The 19141-nt window shown below is 38.8% G+C and overlaps 1 protein-coding gene across 1 annotated transcript in view; it reads right to left on the reverse strand.

The window, feature by feature from the left end:
* Window positions 1–19141, reverse strand: part of LOC124798820 (putative inorganic phosphate cotransporter) — a 220710-nt gene that overhangs the window by 39856 nt on the left and 161713 nt on the right. Inside the window, exon 6 of the mRNA XM_047262353.1 lies at window positions 18603–18752. Coding sequence (XP_047118309.1) covers window positions 18603–18752 — 150 coding nt within the window. The remainder of the gene's footprint in view (window positions 1–18602; window positions 18753–19141) is intronic.

The raw sequence follows: 19141 nt of genomic DNA on the forward strand, positions 1-19141 counted from the left end.
CTAACAACTGTGTTTGTGTAATTGTTACGCTTCATATCTCCAGTCATTGTTACCGCATGACATTCATAGGAATGGCATTTGCCTCAGTACCACACAACACATACTAACAAAAGTATGATCACATATAGCATCAAACGAAATTTGTTACTATATTAGGGACACAACATGTTATCTTGGATGGAGAGTCATCAACAGATACAGAAGTAACTTCAGATGCCCCAAAGAAGTGTGTTGGGACCTTCACTGGAATGTGGTATATTCGTGATCTGACTGACAACATTAATGGTAACTTTCTTTTGCAGATGATGCAGTTGTCTATAATGAAGTACTATCTGATAAATATTACACAATTATCCAGTCATATTCTGGTAAGATTTAAAAATGGCACAATGATAGGTAACTTGCTTTAAATGTTCAGGAATGTAACATTCACAAAAGACAAAAATGTAGTATCCAAGGATTACAAACTCAATGAATCACAATTGGAATCACTCAGCTCATAGAAATAAATGTATTAACAACTTGTGGAGATAAGAAATGAAATGGCCAGTCAAAGTAAAAGAAATGACAGAGTTCAGTTGATTGGTAGGATACCGAGGAAATGGAATCAGTCTACAAAGTAAACTGATTACAAGTTACTCATGCTATCCATCCTAGAATATTGCTCAACTGTAAAACCCATACCAATTCAATTCAACTTATTAGAATCCTTCTGTCTCACCACATGTGAATGAGACAGGAACTGAAATTGAGGGTAGCAAAGCAAGAGCTGAAATGCTTAACTCCATTTGCAAATGTTCCTTTAGGATAGAAAACCCACAATAATTTCTCCAATTTAATCCTCATACCCATGAAAGGATGAATGAAATTAGTGTTTGTGTCAGTGGTGTTGAGAAATAGCTGAAATTGTTAAATTTGAACAAAGCTCCAGGCTCCGATGGAATTCCTGTCACATTCTATACTGAATTTGCTGCTGAGTTAGCCCCTCACCCCCTTTTAATTATAATCTATCATCACAGCTCCCTTGAAAAAAAAAAAAAAATAAAAGACATGCCCAGTTGCTGGAAAAAAGCACAAGTCACCCATCTACAAGAAGGGTAGTAGAAGTGGCCCACAAAATTACCATCCAGTATCCTTGACATCCATTTGTTGTGGAATCTGAAATCATATTTTGAGCTCAAACATAATGAAAAATCTTGAACAGCATGACCTCCTCAATGCCAAGCAGCATGGATTCCAAAAACATCAATCATATGCAATCCAACTCATATTTTTTCCAACTCACATTTTTCTCATATGATATACTGAAAGCTTTGGATCAAGGCAGTCAGGTAGATGCAGTATTTCCTGATTTTCAAAAAGCATTTGAATCAGTACCACATCTACATTTATTGTCAAAAGTACAATCTTATGGGGTATCAAGTGAAATTTGTGATTGGATTGAGGACCTTTTGGTAGGGAGGAAACAGCATGTTGTCTTGGATGGAGAGTCACTGTCAGATATAGAAGTAACTTCAGGTGTGCCCCAGGGAAGTGTGTTGGGACCCTTGCTGTTCATGTTGTATACTAAAGACCTTGCAGACAATGTAAATAGTAATCTCAGACTTATTGCAGATGATGCTGTTATCTATAAAGAAGTTGTCTGAAAGAAGCTGCATAAGAAATACTGGCAACTTGCTTTAAATGTTCCAAATGTAAAATTATGTGCTTCACAAAACAAAAAAAATGTGGTAGCTTATGAATATAGTATTAATGGGTCACTGTTAGAATCAGTCAACTCATACAAATTTGGGGGTGTAATTATGTAGGGATATGAAATGGAATGATCACACAGGCTCAGTAGTGGGTAAATCATGTTTATTGGTAGAATACTGGAAAAGTGCAATGAGTCTACTACGGAGATTGCTTACACATCACTTGTGTGGCTGGTTCTAGAAGATTGCACAAGTGTGTGAGACCCATAGCAAACAGGACTAACAGTAATATTGATTGTGTACAGAAAAGGGCAGCATGAATGGTGGGTTTGTTTGATCCATGGGAGACTGTCACAGAGATACTGAAGCAACTGGACTGAAAGACTCTTGAAGACAGACATGAACTATCCTGAGAAAGTCTGTTAACAAGGTTTCAAGGGCCAGCATTAAGTGATGACTGTAGGATGATACTACACCCCCCCCCCCCCCCCCCTACATATTACTCTGTAGGAATCATGAGTATAAGATTAGAGTAATTACTGCATTGAAATAATCATTCTCCCCATGCTCCATATGTGAATGGAATGGAAAGAAACCCTAATAACTGGTACAATATTACATACCATCAGCCATGCACTTCACAGTGGTTTGCGGAGTACAGATGTAGATATAGCTGCCACACACATAAAACAATCATAATATAAATTAGCATAGTAGAAGGAGTGTTACCATATTTTACGTAAATATATTTCTTAAACTAAGCAGCTCTCTTCACTGTTGTTGTTGTTGTTGTGGTCTTCAGTCCTGAGACTGGTTTGATGCAGCTCTCCATGCTACTCTATCCTGTGCAAGCTTCTTCATCTCCCAGTACCTACTGCAACCTACGTCCTTCTGAAACTGCATAGTGTATTCATCTCTTGGTCTCCCTCTACGATTTTTACCCTCCACGCTGCCCTCCAATGCTAAATTTGTGATCCCTTGATGCCTCAAAACATGTCCTACCAACCGATCCCTTCTTCTTGTCAAGTTGTGCCACAAACTTCTCTTCTCCCCAATCCTATTCAATACCTCCTCATTAGTTACATGATCTACCCACCTTATCTTCAGCATTCTTCTGTAGCACCACATTTCGAAATCTTCTATTCTCTTCTTGTCCATACTAGTTATCGTCCATGTTTCACTTCCATACATGGCTACAATCCATACAAATACTTTCAGAAACGACTTCCTGACACTTAAATCTATAGTCGACGTTAACAAATTTTTCTTCTTCAGAAACGATTTCCTTGCCATTGCCAGTCTACATTTTATATCCTCTCTACTTCGACCATCATCAGTTATTTTACTCCCTAAATAGCAAAACTCCTTTACTACTTTAAGTGTCTCATTTCCTAATCTAATTCCCTCAGCATCACCCGATTTAATTTGACTACATTCCATTATCCTTGTTTTGCTTTTGTTGATGTTCATCTTATATCCTCCTTTCAAGACACTGTCCATTCCATTCAACTGCTCTTCCAAGTCCTTTGCTGTCTCTGACAGAATTACAATGTCATCGGCGAACCTCAAAGTTTTTACTTCTTCTCCATGGATTTTAATACCTACTCCGAATTTTTCTTTTGTTTCCTTTACTGCTTGCTCAATATACAGATTGAGGCTACAACCCTGTCTCACTCCTTTCGCAACCACTGCTTCCCTTTCATGCCCCTCGACTCTTATAACTGCCATCTGGTTTCTGTACAAATTGTAAATAGCCTTTCGCACCCTGTATTTTACCTTTGCCACCTTCAGAATGTGAAAGAGAGTATTCCAGTCAACATTGTCAAAAGCTTTCTCTAAGTCTACAAATGCTAGAAATGTAGGTTTGCCTTTTCTTAATCTTTCTTCTAAGATAAGTCGTAAGGTTAGTATTGCCTCACGTGTTCCAACATTTCTACGGAATCCAAACTGATCTTCCCCGAGGTCGGCTTCTACAAGTTTTTCCATTCGTATGTAAAGAATTCGCGTTAGTATTTTGCAGCTGTGACTTATTAAACTGATAGTTCGGTAATTTTCACATCTGTCAACACCTGCTTTCTTTGGGATTGGAATTATTATATTCTTCTTGAAGTCTGAGGGTATTTCACCTGTCTCATACATCTTGCTCACCAGATGTTAGAGTTTTGTCAGGACTGGCTCTCCCATGGCCGTCAGTAGTTCTAATGGAATGTTGTCTACTCCCGGGGCCTGGTTTCGACTCAGGTCTTTCAGTGTTCTGTCAAACTCTTCACGCAGTATCGTATCTCCCATTTCATCTTCATCTACTTCCTCTTCCATTTCCATAATATTGTCCTCAAGTACATCGCCCTTGTATAAACCCTCTATATACTCCTTCCACCTTTCTGCTTTCCCTTCTTTGCTTAGAACTGGGTTGCCATCTGAGCTCTTGATATTCATACAAGTGGTTCTCTTCTCTCCATAGGTCTCTTTAATTTTCCTGTAGGCAGTATCTATCTTACCCCTAGTGAGACAAGCCTCTACATCCTTACAGTTGTCCTCTAGCCATCCCTACTTAGCCATTTTGCACTTCCTGTCGATCTCATTTTTGAGATGTTTGTATTCCTTTTTGCCTGCTTCATTTACTGCATTTTTATATTTTCTCCTTTCATCAATTAAATTCAATATTTCTTCTGTTACCCAAGGATTTCTATTAGCCCTTGTCTTTTTACCTACTTGATCGTCTGCTGCTTTCACTACTTCATCCCTCAGAGCTACCCATTCTTCTTCTACTGTATTTCTTTCCCCCATTCCTGTTAATTGTTCCCTTATGCTCTCTCTGAAACTCTGTACAACCTCTCGTTCTTTCAGTTTATCCAGGTCCCATCTCCTTAAATTCCCACCTTTTTGCAGTTTCTTCAGTTTGAATCTGTAGTTCATAACCAAGAGATTGTGGTCAGAATCCACATCTGCCCCTGGAAATGTCTTACAATTTAAAACCTGGTTCCTAAATCTCTGTCTTACCATTATATAATCTATCTGATACCTTTTAGTATCTCCAGGATTCTTCCAGGTATACAACCTTCTTTTATGATTCTTGAACCAAGTGTTAGCTATGATTAAGTTATGCTCTGTGCAAAATTCTACAAGGCGGCTTCCTCTTTCATTTCTTCCCGCCAATCCATATTCACCTACTATGTTTCCTTCTCTCCCTTTTCCTACTGACGAATTCCAGTCACCCATGACTATTAAATTTTCATCTCCCTTCACTACCTGAATAATTTCTTTTATCTCGTCATACATTTCATTAATTTCTTCATCATCTGCAGAGCTAGTTGGCATATAAACTTGTACTACTGTAGTAGGCATGGGCTTTGTGTCTATCTTGGCCACAATAATGCGTTCACTAAGCTGTTTGTAGTAGGTAACCCGCACTCCTATTTTTTTATTCATTATTAAACTTACTCCTGCATTACTTCTATTTGATTTTGTATTTGTAACCCTGTAATCACCTGACCAAAAGTCTTGTTCCTCCTGCCACTGAACTTCACTAATTCCCACTATATCTAACTTTAACCTATCCATTTCCCTTTTTAAATTTTCTAACCTACCTGCCCGATTAAGGGATCTGACATTCCACGCTCCGATCTGTAGAACGCCAGTTTTCTTTCTCCTGATAACGACGTCCTCTTGAGTAGTCCCTGCCCGGAGATCCGAATGGGGGACTATTTTACCTCCGGAATATTTTACCCAAGAGGATGCCATCATCATTTAATCATACAGTAAATCTGCATGTCCTCGGCAAAAATTATGGCTGTAGTTTCCCCTTGCTTTCAGCTGTTCGCAGCACCAGCACAGCAAGGCCGTTTTGGTTAATGTTACAAGGCCAGATCAGTCAATCATCCAGACCGTTGCCCCTGAAACTACTGAAAAGGCTGCTGCCCCTCTTCAGGAACCACATGTTTGTCTGGCCTCTCAACAGATACCCCTCCGTTGTGGTTGCACCTATGGTATGGCCATCTGTATCCCTGAGGAACGCAAGTTTCCCCACCAACGGCAAGGTCCATGGTTCATGGGGGGGGGGGGGGGTCTCTCTTCATTATAGTGAAGGAAATTAGCTGCTCTATTTTCAATGCTGCTCATTCACGCATTGTTCAGTGCTATAAGAACTGTTGGTATTTAATTAATATTTCTTTACTTTTTTAAAAATATGTGGAACCCTGATTTTTTTTTATTTACTTAGGTAAGCAATGAATAGAATATTTGGGCTGATAAAAAGTACCTTTTTTGATACAAGGTTGTGAGTATTTCTCTATGAAAATCATCTCTATTTGGTGTTTCATAGCTATGGAATTGATTATCTAATACACAGTTCCTGATGTCATGACTTTAAATTCCTTGAAAGATACTTGTCCCAGGAAAACCTCAGACATTACGTTATACACAACTGTTGGAGGTTTGAGTGATAAGTAATGCCTCTATGCATTGTATTCCTCAATAGATGGAGCACTGAGATCCAACTGATTTCAATAAATTGTGAGGAGTCTATGTGCAACTCAGTTAACTGCAAGCTACTGCTGTGATTTGTTGCATTGTTATTGTGGTCAAATTGGAGCAGTCAATGGGAGCTAGTCAGTGCAACTGAAACAACATGCTATCAATACATTCCCAACAACAAAATTTATTATGTGTCAAAGCAGTTTACGACAATGTATGTGTTGATGTCAGCACTGTGTGGTGCTGGGTAAACACAGCTAAGGCTGACAGGCTTGAAATATTGAAATTGTGTGACAAACAAAGAACTGTATGAACATTTTCAGCAAATAGCAAATTTCACAAGAGAAGATGAGAAGAGTCTCTTTGACCTGTAAAAAAGTGCCTCAGGAAAATTCGAGGGGAGAATGAGAATGTTTTGTTGTAACAAGACAATGCCAGGCCATAAACTAAATGTCATCATGGAAGAGCTTAGGTGACATACTTGTGACAACACTGCATCTGCTATACAGTCCACATTTGGCACCCTGTGATTTTCATCTCTTTTCGAAAAGGTAAAAGGCCTTTGTAAGCACCACTATTGCTCCAATGAAGATATCCAGATGGTAATGAAGAGCTGGTTGTGGAGCCAGAAGTTGGGTTCTTATGTGATGCCTTCATGAAACTTAATCCTCATTGTTAAAGGTGATCTAGTTATCTGCCTATCATATAAAAAATGGGAGTACTTCATTAAACAAGAAATTCTAAGGAAACTCGGTTTCTCATTTACTAAATCACTCTCATCCAGTCACTTAGACTATCCATCAAAGTATTATTTGTCATTCAATTCTCATTTGTTCTTTTGAAAGCATTAGTGTTGAATTTTTTCATACAACTGAGATATGTACTAGTTTCGTGGATGGTGTCTTATGTTATGGCACAGCAGTTCAGGGATTCCAATGCCTCCACTAGAAATTGCTGTTAATACAACTATATCTGTTGTGAATTTCAATAAATCTGAGCAATGAATTTTAACTGTTTAGTAACGTACTGACACCTTTACAAAATATTTTGTCTTTATATTTGTTTTTTTCACATATATGCCAGTTAATTAACAACAAAGCTACAAAATTACAGTGATTATTTTTCATTTATCTTAATGGCTACTATGAGCCCTGCACCTCAACCACAGTGATCTGGATGATGCACAGTTCTCCAATGAACCTGAAGCTGTTAACTGTCAGCTTGTACTGTTCTGCAGAAGTCTTAATTGTCAATCTTGGATAACAACCAGAGGGAATATTCATTGCACTTGTTGTGGAGGGAGCAACAATGTTCCCCATTTATTCCACAATGGCTAAGTTGGCTGTATTCTCACCAGAAGGCACATCGTAGATGCTAGCAATACTGGCATGTTTAAAAATTTACTCAATTCTCTGTCCTGGGATATTATTTACAATGAAGATGATGTAGATATGAAAACTTTACTACCCCTGACATACTGGGTCATCATTTCAATATGGCCTTCGCAGTAAAACAAAACAAAGTACAATATTCACCCAGAAAAATGGATAACAGGTGGATGACAAAGGATATAAGAATGCCATGTAAGATTAAGAGGTCACAGTATGAGCCAAGTGTAAAAACAGATGATTCAAGTTTTGCACAGTTATTTCAAACATTCAAGAATGTCCTTCATAAAGTAGTATCTAAACTAAAACAACTAGCAAATAAAGCCTACATAAATGATTCTCATAACAAAGGTAAAGCCATGTGGGATATTGTCAGAGAAACCTTACAAACTGATATCAAACAGAAAACATCAGAATCTCTTCAATGTAATAGTCACCAAATATATTTATGATACATTCAATACACCCTTTTCTGGAATTGCTAACAGTCTTTCAGTTGGTCACTCTCCACCAACAAAATCTTTCTCACCAAAGAGTAAAAATTCTAATACCTGCAGCTTTGAAGAAGGTTCTCCTAATTATTAGGAATATGAAAAATTCCCTCCTGTCTGACCTTCATGGTTTACCTAGCTTTATAATGAACCCTGTACAATCACTTTGCAACATAATCAAGAGCTCCATGGATACTGGCATTTTCACTCAACTACTCAAAACCTCCAAAATAGTTCCATTACACAAGAAAGAGGACAAGCATGAAGTCAACAACTACCAACCAATATCTCTACTTCCAACTGTGTCAAAAATAATGGAAAAAATTGTATATACTCAAGAGCATAGCTGTCAGAGCTAGCAAAGGACCTGGAAGAGCAGTTTAATGGAATGGACAGTGTCTTGAAAGGAAATTATAAGATGAACATCAACAAAACAAAATGAGGATAATGGAATGTAGTCAAATTAAATCAGATGATGCTGAGGGAATTAGATTAGGGAATGAGATACTTAAAGTAGTAGATGAGTTTTGCTATTTGGGGAGCAAAATAACTGATGATGGTCAAAGTAGAGAGGATATAAAATGTATACTGTGTATGGCAAGGAAAGCGTTTCTGAAGAAGAGAAATTTGTTAACATCAAGTGTAGATGACAAAAAGCTATTCTAGGTGTGGTGGGCAAAGTCTCAGACAGAACAGATCTCATTTCAGAGCATGATTTTAGGAAGTCATGGCCTTGTCAAAGCAGCTGATTAATACATTCCAGACCAGGAGAATGCTGAAGTTTGACCCCTCCAAAAAAAATATTAATTATCTACTTTAACAAGACCATAATGTCCTAAAATCATGCTCTGAAATGAGAACCATTCTGTCTGAGATTTTTCCCACCACACCTAGAATAGTTTTCATCACCATCCCAATGTCCACAATATCCTTGTCAGACCCTATGCTCTTTCTACATCCATCTCCCTACCCTATGGTTCCTACCCCTGTGACTGTACCCACTGCAAGACTTGCCCTATGCATCTTCTTACCACCACCTATACCAACCCTGTAACTGGCAAAACATATAGTATCAAAGTGGAGAACCACATGTGAAATGAAATATATCATATACCAACTGTTATGTAAAGATTGTTTGGCCTTCTACAGCAGCATGACTACCAACAAATTATCAGTTAGGATGAATGGGCATAGGCAGACGGTGTATACTCGCAACAAACAATATCCTGTTGCAGACATCCTCTACAACATGACAGTCATGACCTCGTTGTCTGTTTCACCCCATTCACCATCTGGATTCTTCCTGCAGACACCAGTTTCTCATAACTTTGCAGGTGGGGACTAGCACTACAACATGTCCTGGGTTCTTGCCACCCACCTGGTCTTAATTTACATTAATTTCTTCAGTCTCAGCATTTCTTTGCAATAGCTACTCCTTTATTCACACCACTTTAGTTTTTTTACATCTTTCAATCTCTTACCTGTCTATTTTTTGCCATTCCCCTCCCACCTCTGTTATGTGCAATGCACTTAGCTTTTCACTCTTATTAACTCATGCATGATGTTTTAGCAGTAATCTCTGTCTTGCATATTAGCCTGTCTTCTGCCTTTAAGCTCTCAGGTTTCCAAATCTCACCTGGTGCCGTCCCCAATAATCAGTCTTTCCATTTCATCCCGTCTGTTAACTCACCCCTGACCCACAGTTCTACATGGCTTTTCCAAAATGTACCCCTTTTTCTAGACCTCTTCGATACTTTTCCTTCACCCCTCTTCATTTTCCTTCAGCTCTTCTGTTGGAAGAAGGAGCCACTGCCCTTTTTTTTATGTGCGTGTTTTGTTGCCACTTGGTGAGTAAATTTTTCAGCTATGCATTGTTAGAACTTCTATCCCACATCATGAACATGATTTTGCAGATAAATAAATAAATGTAATTGAGGTCTGAGTATAACCACATAATAATTAATAGAACCAAGATTTGAAGGTTCTAACCTTATAGAACCTAAAAAGGGCTAAATCATACTTTAAGGTCAAAAAGGGGTTAAATAGTATTTTCAAAGAAAAAGTAGAGGGTAAAGAGAACTTTTGCAGAAAACATGGTTTTTAGGTAGATTTTCTGTATTAGTATTGTCCGCCCCCGATAGCTGTGTGGTCAGCATGATGGATTGCTGTCCTATGGGCCCGGCTTCGATTCCCGGCTGGGTAGGAGATTTTCTCTGCTCAGGGACTGGGTGTTGTGTTGTCTTCATCATCATTTCATCCCCATCTGGTGTGCAGGTCACCCAATGTGGTGTCGAATGTAATAAGACCTGCACCAAGGTGGCCAGACCTGCCCCGCAATGGAGCTGTTCATGGACATGTTCATGATGTGGGATAGAAGTTCTAACAATGCATAGCTGAAAAATCTACTCACCAAGTGGCAACAAAACACACACATAAGAAAAAAGGTTTATAATTATGCAAACTTTCAGAGGCAGTGGACCTCCCGGCCTATGACGCCAAACGCTCATTTCCATTTGTATTAGTATTGGGGAAACTCAATAATGTGAATTTGTACATTTTAAGAAATCACATAATGAATACATTTATACACTGCACTGAAACCAAGAATTTGTATGGTATACTGTTTTTGCACAAAGCACAACTTAATCATAGCTAACACTTGGTTCAAGAATCATAAAAGGAAGAAGCCTGGAGATACTGACAGGTTTCAGATAGATTATATAATAGTAAGACAGAGATTTAGGAACCAGGTTTTAAATTGTAATATATTTCCAGGGGCAGATGTGGACTCTGACCACAATCTATTGGTTATGAACTGCAGATTAAAACTGAAGAAACTGCAAAAAGGTGAGAATTTGAGGAGATGGGACCTGGATAAACTGAAAGAACCAGAGGTTGTACAGAGTTTCAGGAAGGGCATAAAGGAACAATTGACAAGAATGGGGGAAAGAAATACAGTAGAAGAAGAATGGGTAGCTTTGAGGGATGAAGTGGTGAAGGCAGCAGAGGATCAAGTAGGTAAAAAGACGAGGGCTAGTAGAAATCCTTGGGTGACAGAAGAAATACTGAATTTAATTGATGAAAGGAGAAAATATAAAAATGCAGTAAATGAAGCAGGCAAAAAGGAGTACAAATGTCTCAAAAATGAGATCGACAGGAAGTGCAGAATAGCTAAGCAGGAATGGCTAGAGGACAAATGTAAGGATGTAGAGGCTTATCTCACTAGGGGTAAGATAGATACTGCCTACAGGAAAATTAAAGAGAGCTTTGGAGAAAAGATAACCATTTGTATGAATATCAAGGGCTCAGATGGAAACCCAGTTCAAAGCAAAGAAGGGAAAGCAGAAAGGTGGAAGGAGTATATAGAGGGACTATACAAGGGCGATGTTCTTGAGGACAATATTATGCAAATGGAAGAGGATATAGATGAAGATGAAATGGGAGATATGATACTGCGTGAAGAATGTGATAGAGCACTGAAAGACCTAAGTCAAAACAAGGCTCTGGGAGTAGACAACATTCCATTAGAACTACTGACAGCCTTGGGAGAGCCAGTCCTGACAAAACTCTACCATCTGGTGAGCAAAATGTATGAGACAGGCGGAATACCCTCAGACTTCAAGAAGAATATAATAATTCCAATCCCAAAGAAAGCAGGCGTTGACAGATGTGAAAATTACCAAACTATCAGTTTAATAAGTAATGGCTGCAAAATACTAATGCAAATTCTGTTCAGACGAATGGAAAAACCGGTAGAAGCCAACCCCGGGGAAGATCAGTTTGAATTCCGTAGAAATATGGGAACATGTGAGGCAATACTGACCCTACGACTTATCTTAGAAACTAGATTAAGAAAAGGCAAACCTACATTTCTAGCATTTGTAGACTTGGAGAAAGCTTTTGACAATGTTGACTGGAATAATCTCTTTCAAATTCTGAAGGTGACAGGGGTAAAATACAGGGAGCAAAAGGCTATTTACAATTTGTACAGAAACCAGATGGCAGTTATAAGAGTCGAGGGACAGGAAAGGGAAGGGAAGCAGTGGCTGGGAAGGGAGTGAGACAGGGTTGTAGCCTCTCACCAATGTTATTCAATCTGTATATTGAGCAAGCACTAAAGGAAACAAAAGAAAAATTTGGATTAGGTATTAAAATCCATGGAGAAGAAATAAAAACTTTAAGGTTCGCCGATGGCATTGTAATTCTGTCAGAGACACCAAAGGACTTGGAAGAGCAGTTGAACAGAATGGACAGTGTCTTGGAGGGAGGATATAAGATGAACATCAACAAAAGCAAAACGAGGATAATGGAATGTAGTCGAATTAAGTCGAGCAATGCTGAGGGAAATAGATTAGGAAATGAGACACTTAAAGTAGTAAAGGAGTTTTGCTATTTGGGGAGCAAAGTAACTGATGATGGTCAAAGTAGAGAGGATATAAAATGTAGACTGGCAATGGCAAGGAAAGCATTTCTGAAGAAGAGATATTTATTAACATCGAGTATAGATTTAAATGTCAGGAAGTCATTTCTGAAAGTATTTGTATGGAGTGTAGACATGTATGGAAGTGAAACATGGACGATGAATAGTTTGGACAAGAAGAGAAAAGAAGCCTTTGAAATGTGGTGCTACAGAAGAATGCTGAAGATTAGATGGGTAGATCACGTAACTGATGAGGAAGTATTGAATAGGATTGGGGAGAAGAGGAGTTTGTGGCACAACTTGACAAGAAGAAGGTATCGGTTGGTAGGGCATGTTCTGAGGCATCAAGTGATCAGCAGCGTGGAGGGTAAAAATCGTAGAGGGAGACAAAGAGATGAATACACTTATGAAGAAGCTTGCACAGGATGGAGTAGCATGGAGAGCTGCATCAAACCAGTCTCAAGACTGAAGACCACAACAACAACAACAACAACTGTTGCTTGTCTTTATAACTCGATAATGTGTCACCAAGCTGCTGCATTGGTGACACCTGAGTCTACTTATTTTTGTAATCTGGAATGTATAAGAAATACAGCCCACTCTGTAATCAATATAGGGTATGGTGCATTGTCACTTTCAGAATATGTCCCCTACGCCATTGCACTTGGAAAAACCTAGCTAGTCTTTACTTAAATGTCATCTACCATTAGAGAGATATATTAAAGGGACAAATCAGTGACACTTGAGTCTGTTTATTTTTGTAATTACAAAGGAAAGTTGGATATTGCATTGACTCTTATTGAGTTGTGTGCTTCAAGTGTAATTTTGTCATGCCTGCTAAACACATATCATCAAAAGTTAGTCTTGGAAGCAATGGATTGGGTAACACTGGCAGCTGAGTAATTTTTTACCAAGCCTGTCAAAAACAAGTAAGTAAGCATGTTATTTCCTCTACCAGTCTTTGTGCTAGTCAGTCATCTTCCCTCAGATTTTCAAATCATAATTTGCAATTTGTTCTCTGAAGTGCATATGCAATTCAATTGAAGTTGCGATTTTATGTGATTACATACTTATTTTTATGCTACTGCCATCTCCTTGGTGTTTGTTTTAATTTTGGTAAACCATGACAAAAATTCATATTTCCTTCAACACAAAGATACTGCAACTAACTTTAAGAGCATTACTAGGAAAAAGAATAAACAATAGATTCAACCATCAATTTCCTGTATGACAAGAAGTGTAGGGCTTAGCTTTTATCTAAACTTGTGTAAGACTAGTGTCAACTAATGTGCCATGGAATGTGCTAAAGAATCCTACCTTTAAGGGCTTCTTGGAGAGTTTCAATGAGCGCAATATACCAGATGAGTCAACATTGTGCAAAAATGATTTAGAACAGGTGTATGAAAAGGCTATTGGTAGTATGAAAACATACGTTGGTGACCATTATGTTTCACTTTCAATTGGTAAGACCACTGACAGTTGGGTAAATTTATAGCTAATATCATCAGGGGGAAATAAGATTCCATGACACCAGGAAAATCCCACCTACTCCAGTGTAAAGAATTGGTGAACATGAATCATAAAACTGTAGTCTCCACTGCCAGGGATGCCATGCACATCCTGTGGCCAGGAGAAGATAGGGATGATAAATTTTTGCTGTTGCTAACAGACTGTGCTACGCATATGTTAAAGGCAGGAACAACAATGAAGGAATTATATCCCAGTATGATCCATTGCATATAAGCCATTACACCTGCCTTTCTCTTGGCCTACACTGTCTAACAAAGGAAGTCAGAAACAATTTTCCTGAGGTTAAAAATATCAAATGCAGTATTTTTCAGAGCTCCTGTGTGCACTCAGTACTTTAAGGAAATACACTCCTGGAAATGGAAAAAAGAACACATTGACACCGGTGTGTCAGACCCACCATACTTGCTCCGGACACTGCGAGAGGGCTGTACAAGCAATGATCACACGCACGGCACAGCGGACACACCAGGAACCGCGGTGTTGGCCGTTGAATGGCGCTAGCTGCGCAGCATTTGTGCACCGCCGCCGTCAGTGTCAGCCAGTTTGCCGTGACATACGGAGCTCCATCGCAGTCTTTAACACTGGTAGCATGCCGCGACAGCGTGGACGTGAACCGTATGTGCAGTTGACGGACTTTGAGCGAAGGCGTATAGTGGGCATGCGGGAGGCCGGGTGGACGTACTGCCGAATTGCTCAACACGTGGGGCGTGAGGTCTCCACAGTACATCGATGTTGTCGCCAGTGGTCGGCGGAAGGTGCACGTGCCCGTCGACCTGGGACCGGACCGCAGCGACGCACGGATGCACGCCAAGACCGTAGGATCCTACGCAGTGCCGTAGGGGACCGCACCGCCACTTCCCAGCAAATTAGGGACACTGTTGCTCCTGGGGTATCGGCGAGGACCATTCGCAACCGTCTCCATGAAGCTGGGCTACGGTCCCGCACACCGTTAGGCCGTCTTCCGCTCACGCCCCAACATCGTGCAGCCCGCCTCCAGTGGTGTCGCGACAGGCGTGAATGGAGGGACGAATGGAGACGTGTCGTCTTCAGCGATGAGAGTCGCTTCTGCCTTGGTGCCAATGATGGTCGTATGCGTGTTTGGCGCCGTGCAGGTGAGCGCCACAATCAGGACTGCATACGACCGAGGCACACAGGGCCAACACCTGGCATCATGGTGTGGGGAGCGATCTCCTACACTGGCCATACACCACTGGTGATCGTCGAGGGGACACTGAATAGTGCACGGTACGTCCAAACCGTCATCGAACCCATCGTTCTACCATTCCTAGACCGGCAAGGGAACTTGCTGTTCCAACAGGACAATGCACGTCCGCATGTATCCTGTGCCACCCAACGTGCTCTAGAAGGTGTAAGTCAACTACCCTGGCCAGCAAGATCTCCGGATCTGTCCCCCATTGAGCATGTTTGGGACTGGATGAAGCGTCGTCTCACGCGGTCCGCACGTCAAGCACGAACGCTGGTCCAACTGAGGCGCCAGGTGGAAATGGCATGGCAAGCCGTTCCACAGGACTACATCCAGCATCTCTACGATCGTCTCCATGGGAGAATAGCAGCCTGCATTGCTGCGAAAGGTGGATATACACTGTACTAGTGCCGACATTGTGCATGCTCTGTTGCCTGTGTCTATGTGCCTGTGGTTCTGTCAGTGTGATCATGTGATGTATCGGACCCCAGAAATGTGTCAATAAAGTTTCCCCTTCCTGGGACAATGAATTCACGGTGTTCTTATTTCAATTTCCAGGAGTGTAGGTTCAAGCATTCCCTTCTCACCCGAACTCATACTTAAATGCTGGTGCAGCTGGCTCTTGACAGCTTTAGTGTACACATTCGACTCTAGTGAATTAGATTTTACTGAAAAAGACAAGATGGCCCTTGAGAACAAAATGAATGTCGCATCCTTGGAATTTTTAGGAGATTACTTTCAACATCTACCTGTTGCAATGCAATGCCCTGAGCCCACATCTCTACCACTGAAAGATGCTGTGGATGTTATCTCTTACATGCAGAAGTATCTGGAGGAAATATCCGACTCAGTGGGTACAGCATACATCACTAAATTATGGATTATTCTTCAGACGAATAACAGATGTGAACACATGATGAAAGTGTCCACAATTATTCAGGAGGAGAAGTTGGAAGGTGTACTGTATTGGGGATCACAAGTAATTATGGTTGTGAAATATGCATCATTGACCTCTTTTGCTGTAGAGAGATCATTTTCAGCCTACAAAAATGCACTGAGAAACAAAAGAAAAAGTTTCACTTTGCAAAACTTAGAAATGTGGTTAACTGTGTACTGCAATATCAAAATGCAATAGCAAATTTCTTGTTAACTGCAGATTAGGATATGGATTGTGCTCATACATAGGTACACATCTCAAGTGTGTTTTTATGTCAGTGACACACAAAAAGAATTTTCTCAGTAGAAGACTTTTCATTAAAGTACTACAAAAAGACCACTGTAGCGTTGGTAAATATCTCAACTTTTTTGCATTTTTTTAAGTGCAAATATAAAGAACAGTTAATTTTTACTTTCTGTAAAGAACAAGAATAACTGTGTCATAATTACAATAAAACTTTCATATTCTAATATTAGTATTATTTTTATTAAAATATTCCAAAAATGCTAAAATAGTTTGTTTCAACCTAAAAACAGCTATTCCAAGAAAATGAAGGATTAAAATTCATTTTCTAAACATCTGGGCCCTAATAATGAATATGAGCGGCTAGAAAGTGTAAATTACCAGGAATTAGGCAAAAACTAACAAAATAAAGAGACCGATACCAACCTCAAATTGTATCATGTGATATAGTTCCAGGTTTGTAGTTCAAATATATGTTTACACATGAATTCCACAAGATATATGGGCTTATGCAGAAACCAAATTACTTTAACTTGTCAGAATTAATGTGAGCACTCCTATCAATCATGAGTTTATAGAATACAGAGACATATTTGGAACAAATAAAAATGTAATGTATGTGAAAATGAACATGGACAATCACAACCACAAGAAACTTCTTCTTTATGAGGTCACCCATTTTGGGCTGTTTTAGACCATCTTCAGACCTACCACCATGATGGTAGACAGTGGTGGTGACCATTATTGTTGGTGCTACAACTCCACAAAACTTGTGAAGTCGTAGTGCTATGAATCCACAAATACTAATTTGTGGAGTCATAGTGCCTGCTCTGTTCACCACCACTATCTACAATCATGGTGATATGTCTAAAGATGGCCTAAATTAAACCAAACCAGAGAACTTTAAAAAAAAAATAAAAAAAAGAAGTTTATTGCAGTTGTAACTGTTCATGTTCATTTTCAAGTAAAATAAACCACTGTTCTCCATGAGAAACGTTCTCAAAAATTATCAGTGTGTGTGAAATTAGTAATCAGTTTTCTTTTAGACCTCTTGTTAAAATGTTAGTCGCAACATGTCATACTATGAATTTGAAATAAATTTACTCTAATCATTTATATGCGGAAATTTATTATATAATTTTAGTTTTCACTTTGTGACTACAGTCATACAGTTTGTTTCATCAGAACTGATGTATCCAAACAAGTATGAGTGAAAGTGAAAAAATAAACAAAACCTAATACGTAAAAAAAAAATACAAAGTTATAAAAATTGTAATATATCACATTCAAAAAACCTTTTAGTTTGTCAAAAAGCACATTTGTTAAGATGTATATGGTCTTAAAAAATTAGGTTTGTAGAAGTTTCTAACCAAAAAATGCAATCATCTAAAACCATTATTGTCACTGTTTGACTGCCCTAAGTTTGCTATACAAAAAATATACACCTGTGTTTAAATTTCTATTTCAATTAAAAATCCATGATCTTTGAGAAACGTCTAGCACAAATACCTAACATACAAATATTGATGTGAAGTGTGACAGTGGCTCTTTGGACACGATATTTAGTTCAGTAGTAGCATATGTAAAATTGTGAAATTCATCAAAGTTGTCTTCTGCAGTGTTCTGCTGTCTGCATTTAATGGAAATGATTTTGTAAAGTTTTATGAAGATATTATGCAGTAACTCGAAAGGACAATAACTAATTGGAAAAGAACAAATATATGTTTCATACAAACTAATCAAACACCTGAGACCTACTAGATGCCACTGCCAACCTCTTGCTGTCTTAAAAAACAGATGAGTATTAATTAATTTATTGTTTTTGAAAACTTGTCTTCCCTACTGAAAGTATCACATGCCATATTAGTGTTGAACTTACTAGATGGGCAGTGTTATAAACTGAAATTTATGCAACTTGCAAAAATTAAAGTGAAAATTTTTGCAAGTTTGTTCTTTTTAAAAAGTGTTTATTTATAAGAACCATGAACAAATAATTAATATGTACATTTATTACTATCCGCAAAAAGTGACTGTTTGGCCTCATTTTAATTTGCTAGATAATAGGCTGTAAATGTGATGATAAATAAATAAATACATATTCAATCTCAGTGCATTTCAAGTATGAATATGAAGAAAGCAGTAGAACTTCAGTGAAAGAAATGGAAGTAATTCCTTGGACGCCATGAGGCGTACATGTGAGAAAAATAATTATGTGCACTTACCTTAGAAATGTCAAACTGAAGGATGTCAGACATGTAAGTTGGCATTTCTGTCAGAAGCGTCCAAAATCCCCAACATTGGCAAGCATGGACAATTGTGAGTGCTATCATGGGAGGTGATGTAATAATAGAAAGCCAAGGGGTTGAATATCTCTGAAATGTATTAATTTTGGTTGTAACATCATGTAGTAGAAGTATTAGTACTACATTGTACGTTAAAGTAATTGCCCAAATAATACAGGTCACAATATTGTGCCCAAAACAAAACACAGCACACTATTGGGTCACATTTCTACTACCACAAGGTAGTACAAAAACATAATATACATAGATTTAAAAAAATCTACTCACCAAATAATGCCAGGAGAAAACACACAAAAAATTTGGAAATGCATGAGCTTTTGGATTCAGTGACCTCTACTGGCAGAATGGTTGAAGGGAAAGTCAGAGAGAGAAGGAAAGGACTGTTGAGTGTTAGGAAACAGGAAAATTTATAAAAAAAAACTCACCCAAAAACTCAAGTCAGCAGAGGCTTATTGGAC

Source organism: Schistocerca piceifrons, chromosome 1 (assembly GCF_021461385.2).
Source record: "Schistocerca piceifrons isolate TAMUIC-IGC-003096 chromosome 1, iqSchPice1.1, whole genome shotgun sequence".
NCBI classification, from domain to species: domain Eukaryota; kingdom Metazoa; phylum Arthropoda; class Insecta; order Orthoptera; family Acrididae; genus Schistocerca; species Schistocerca piceifrons.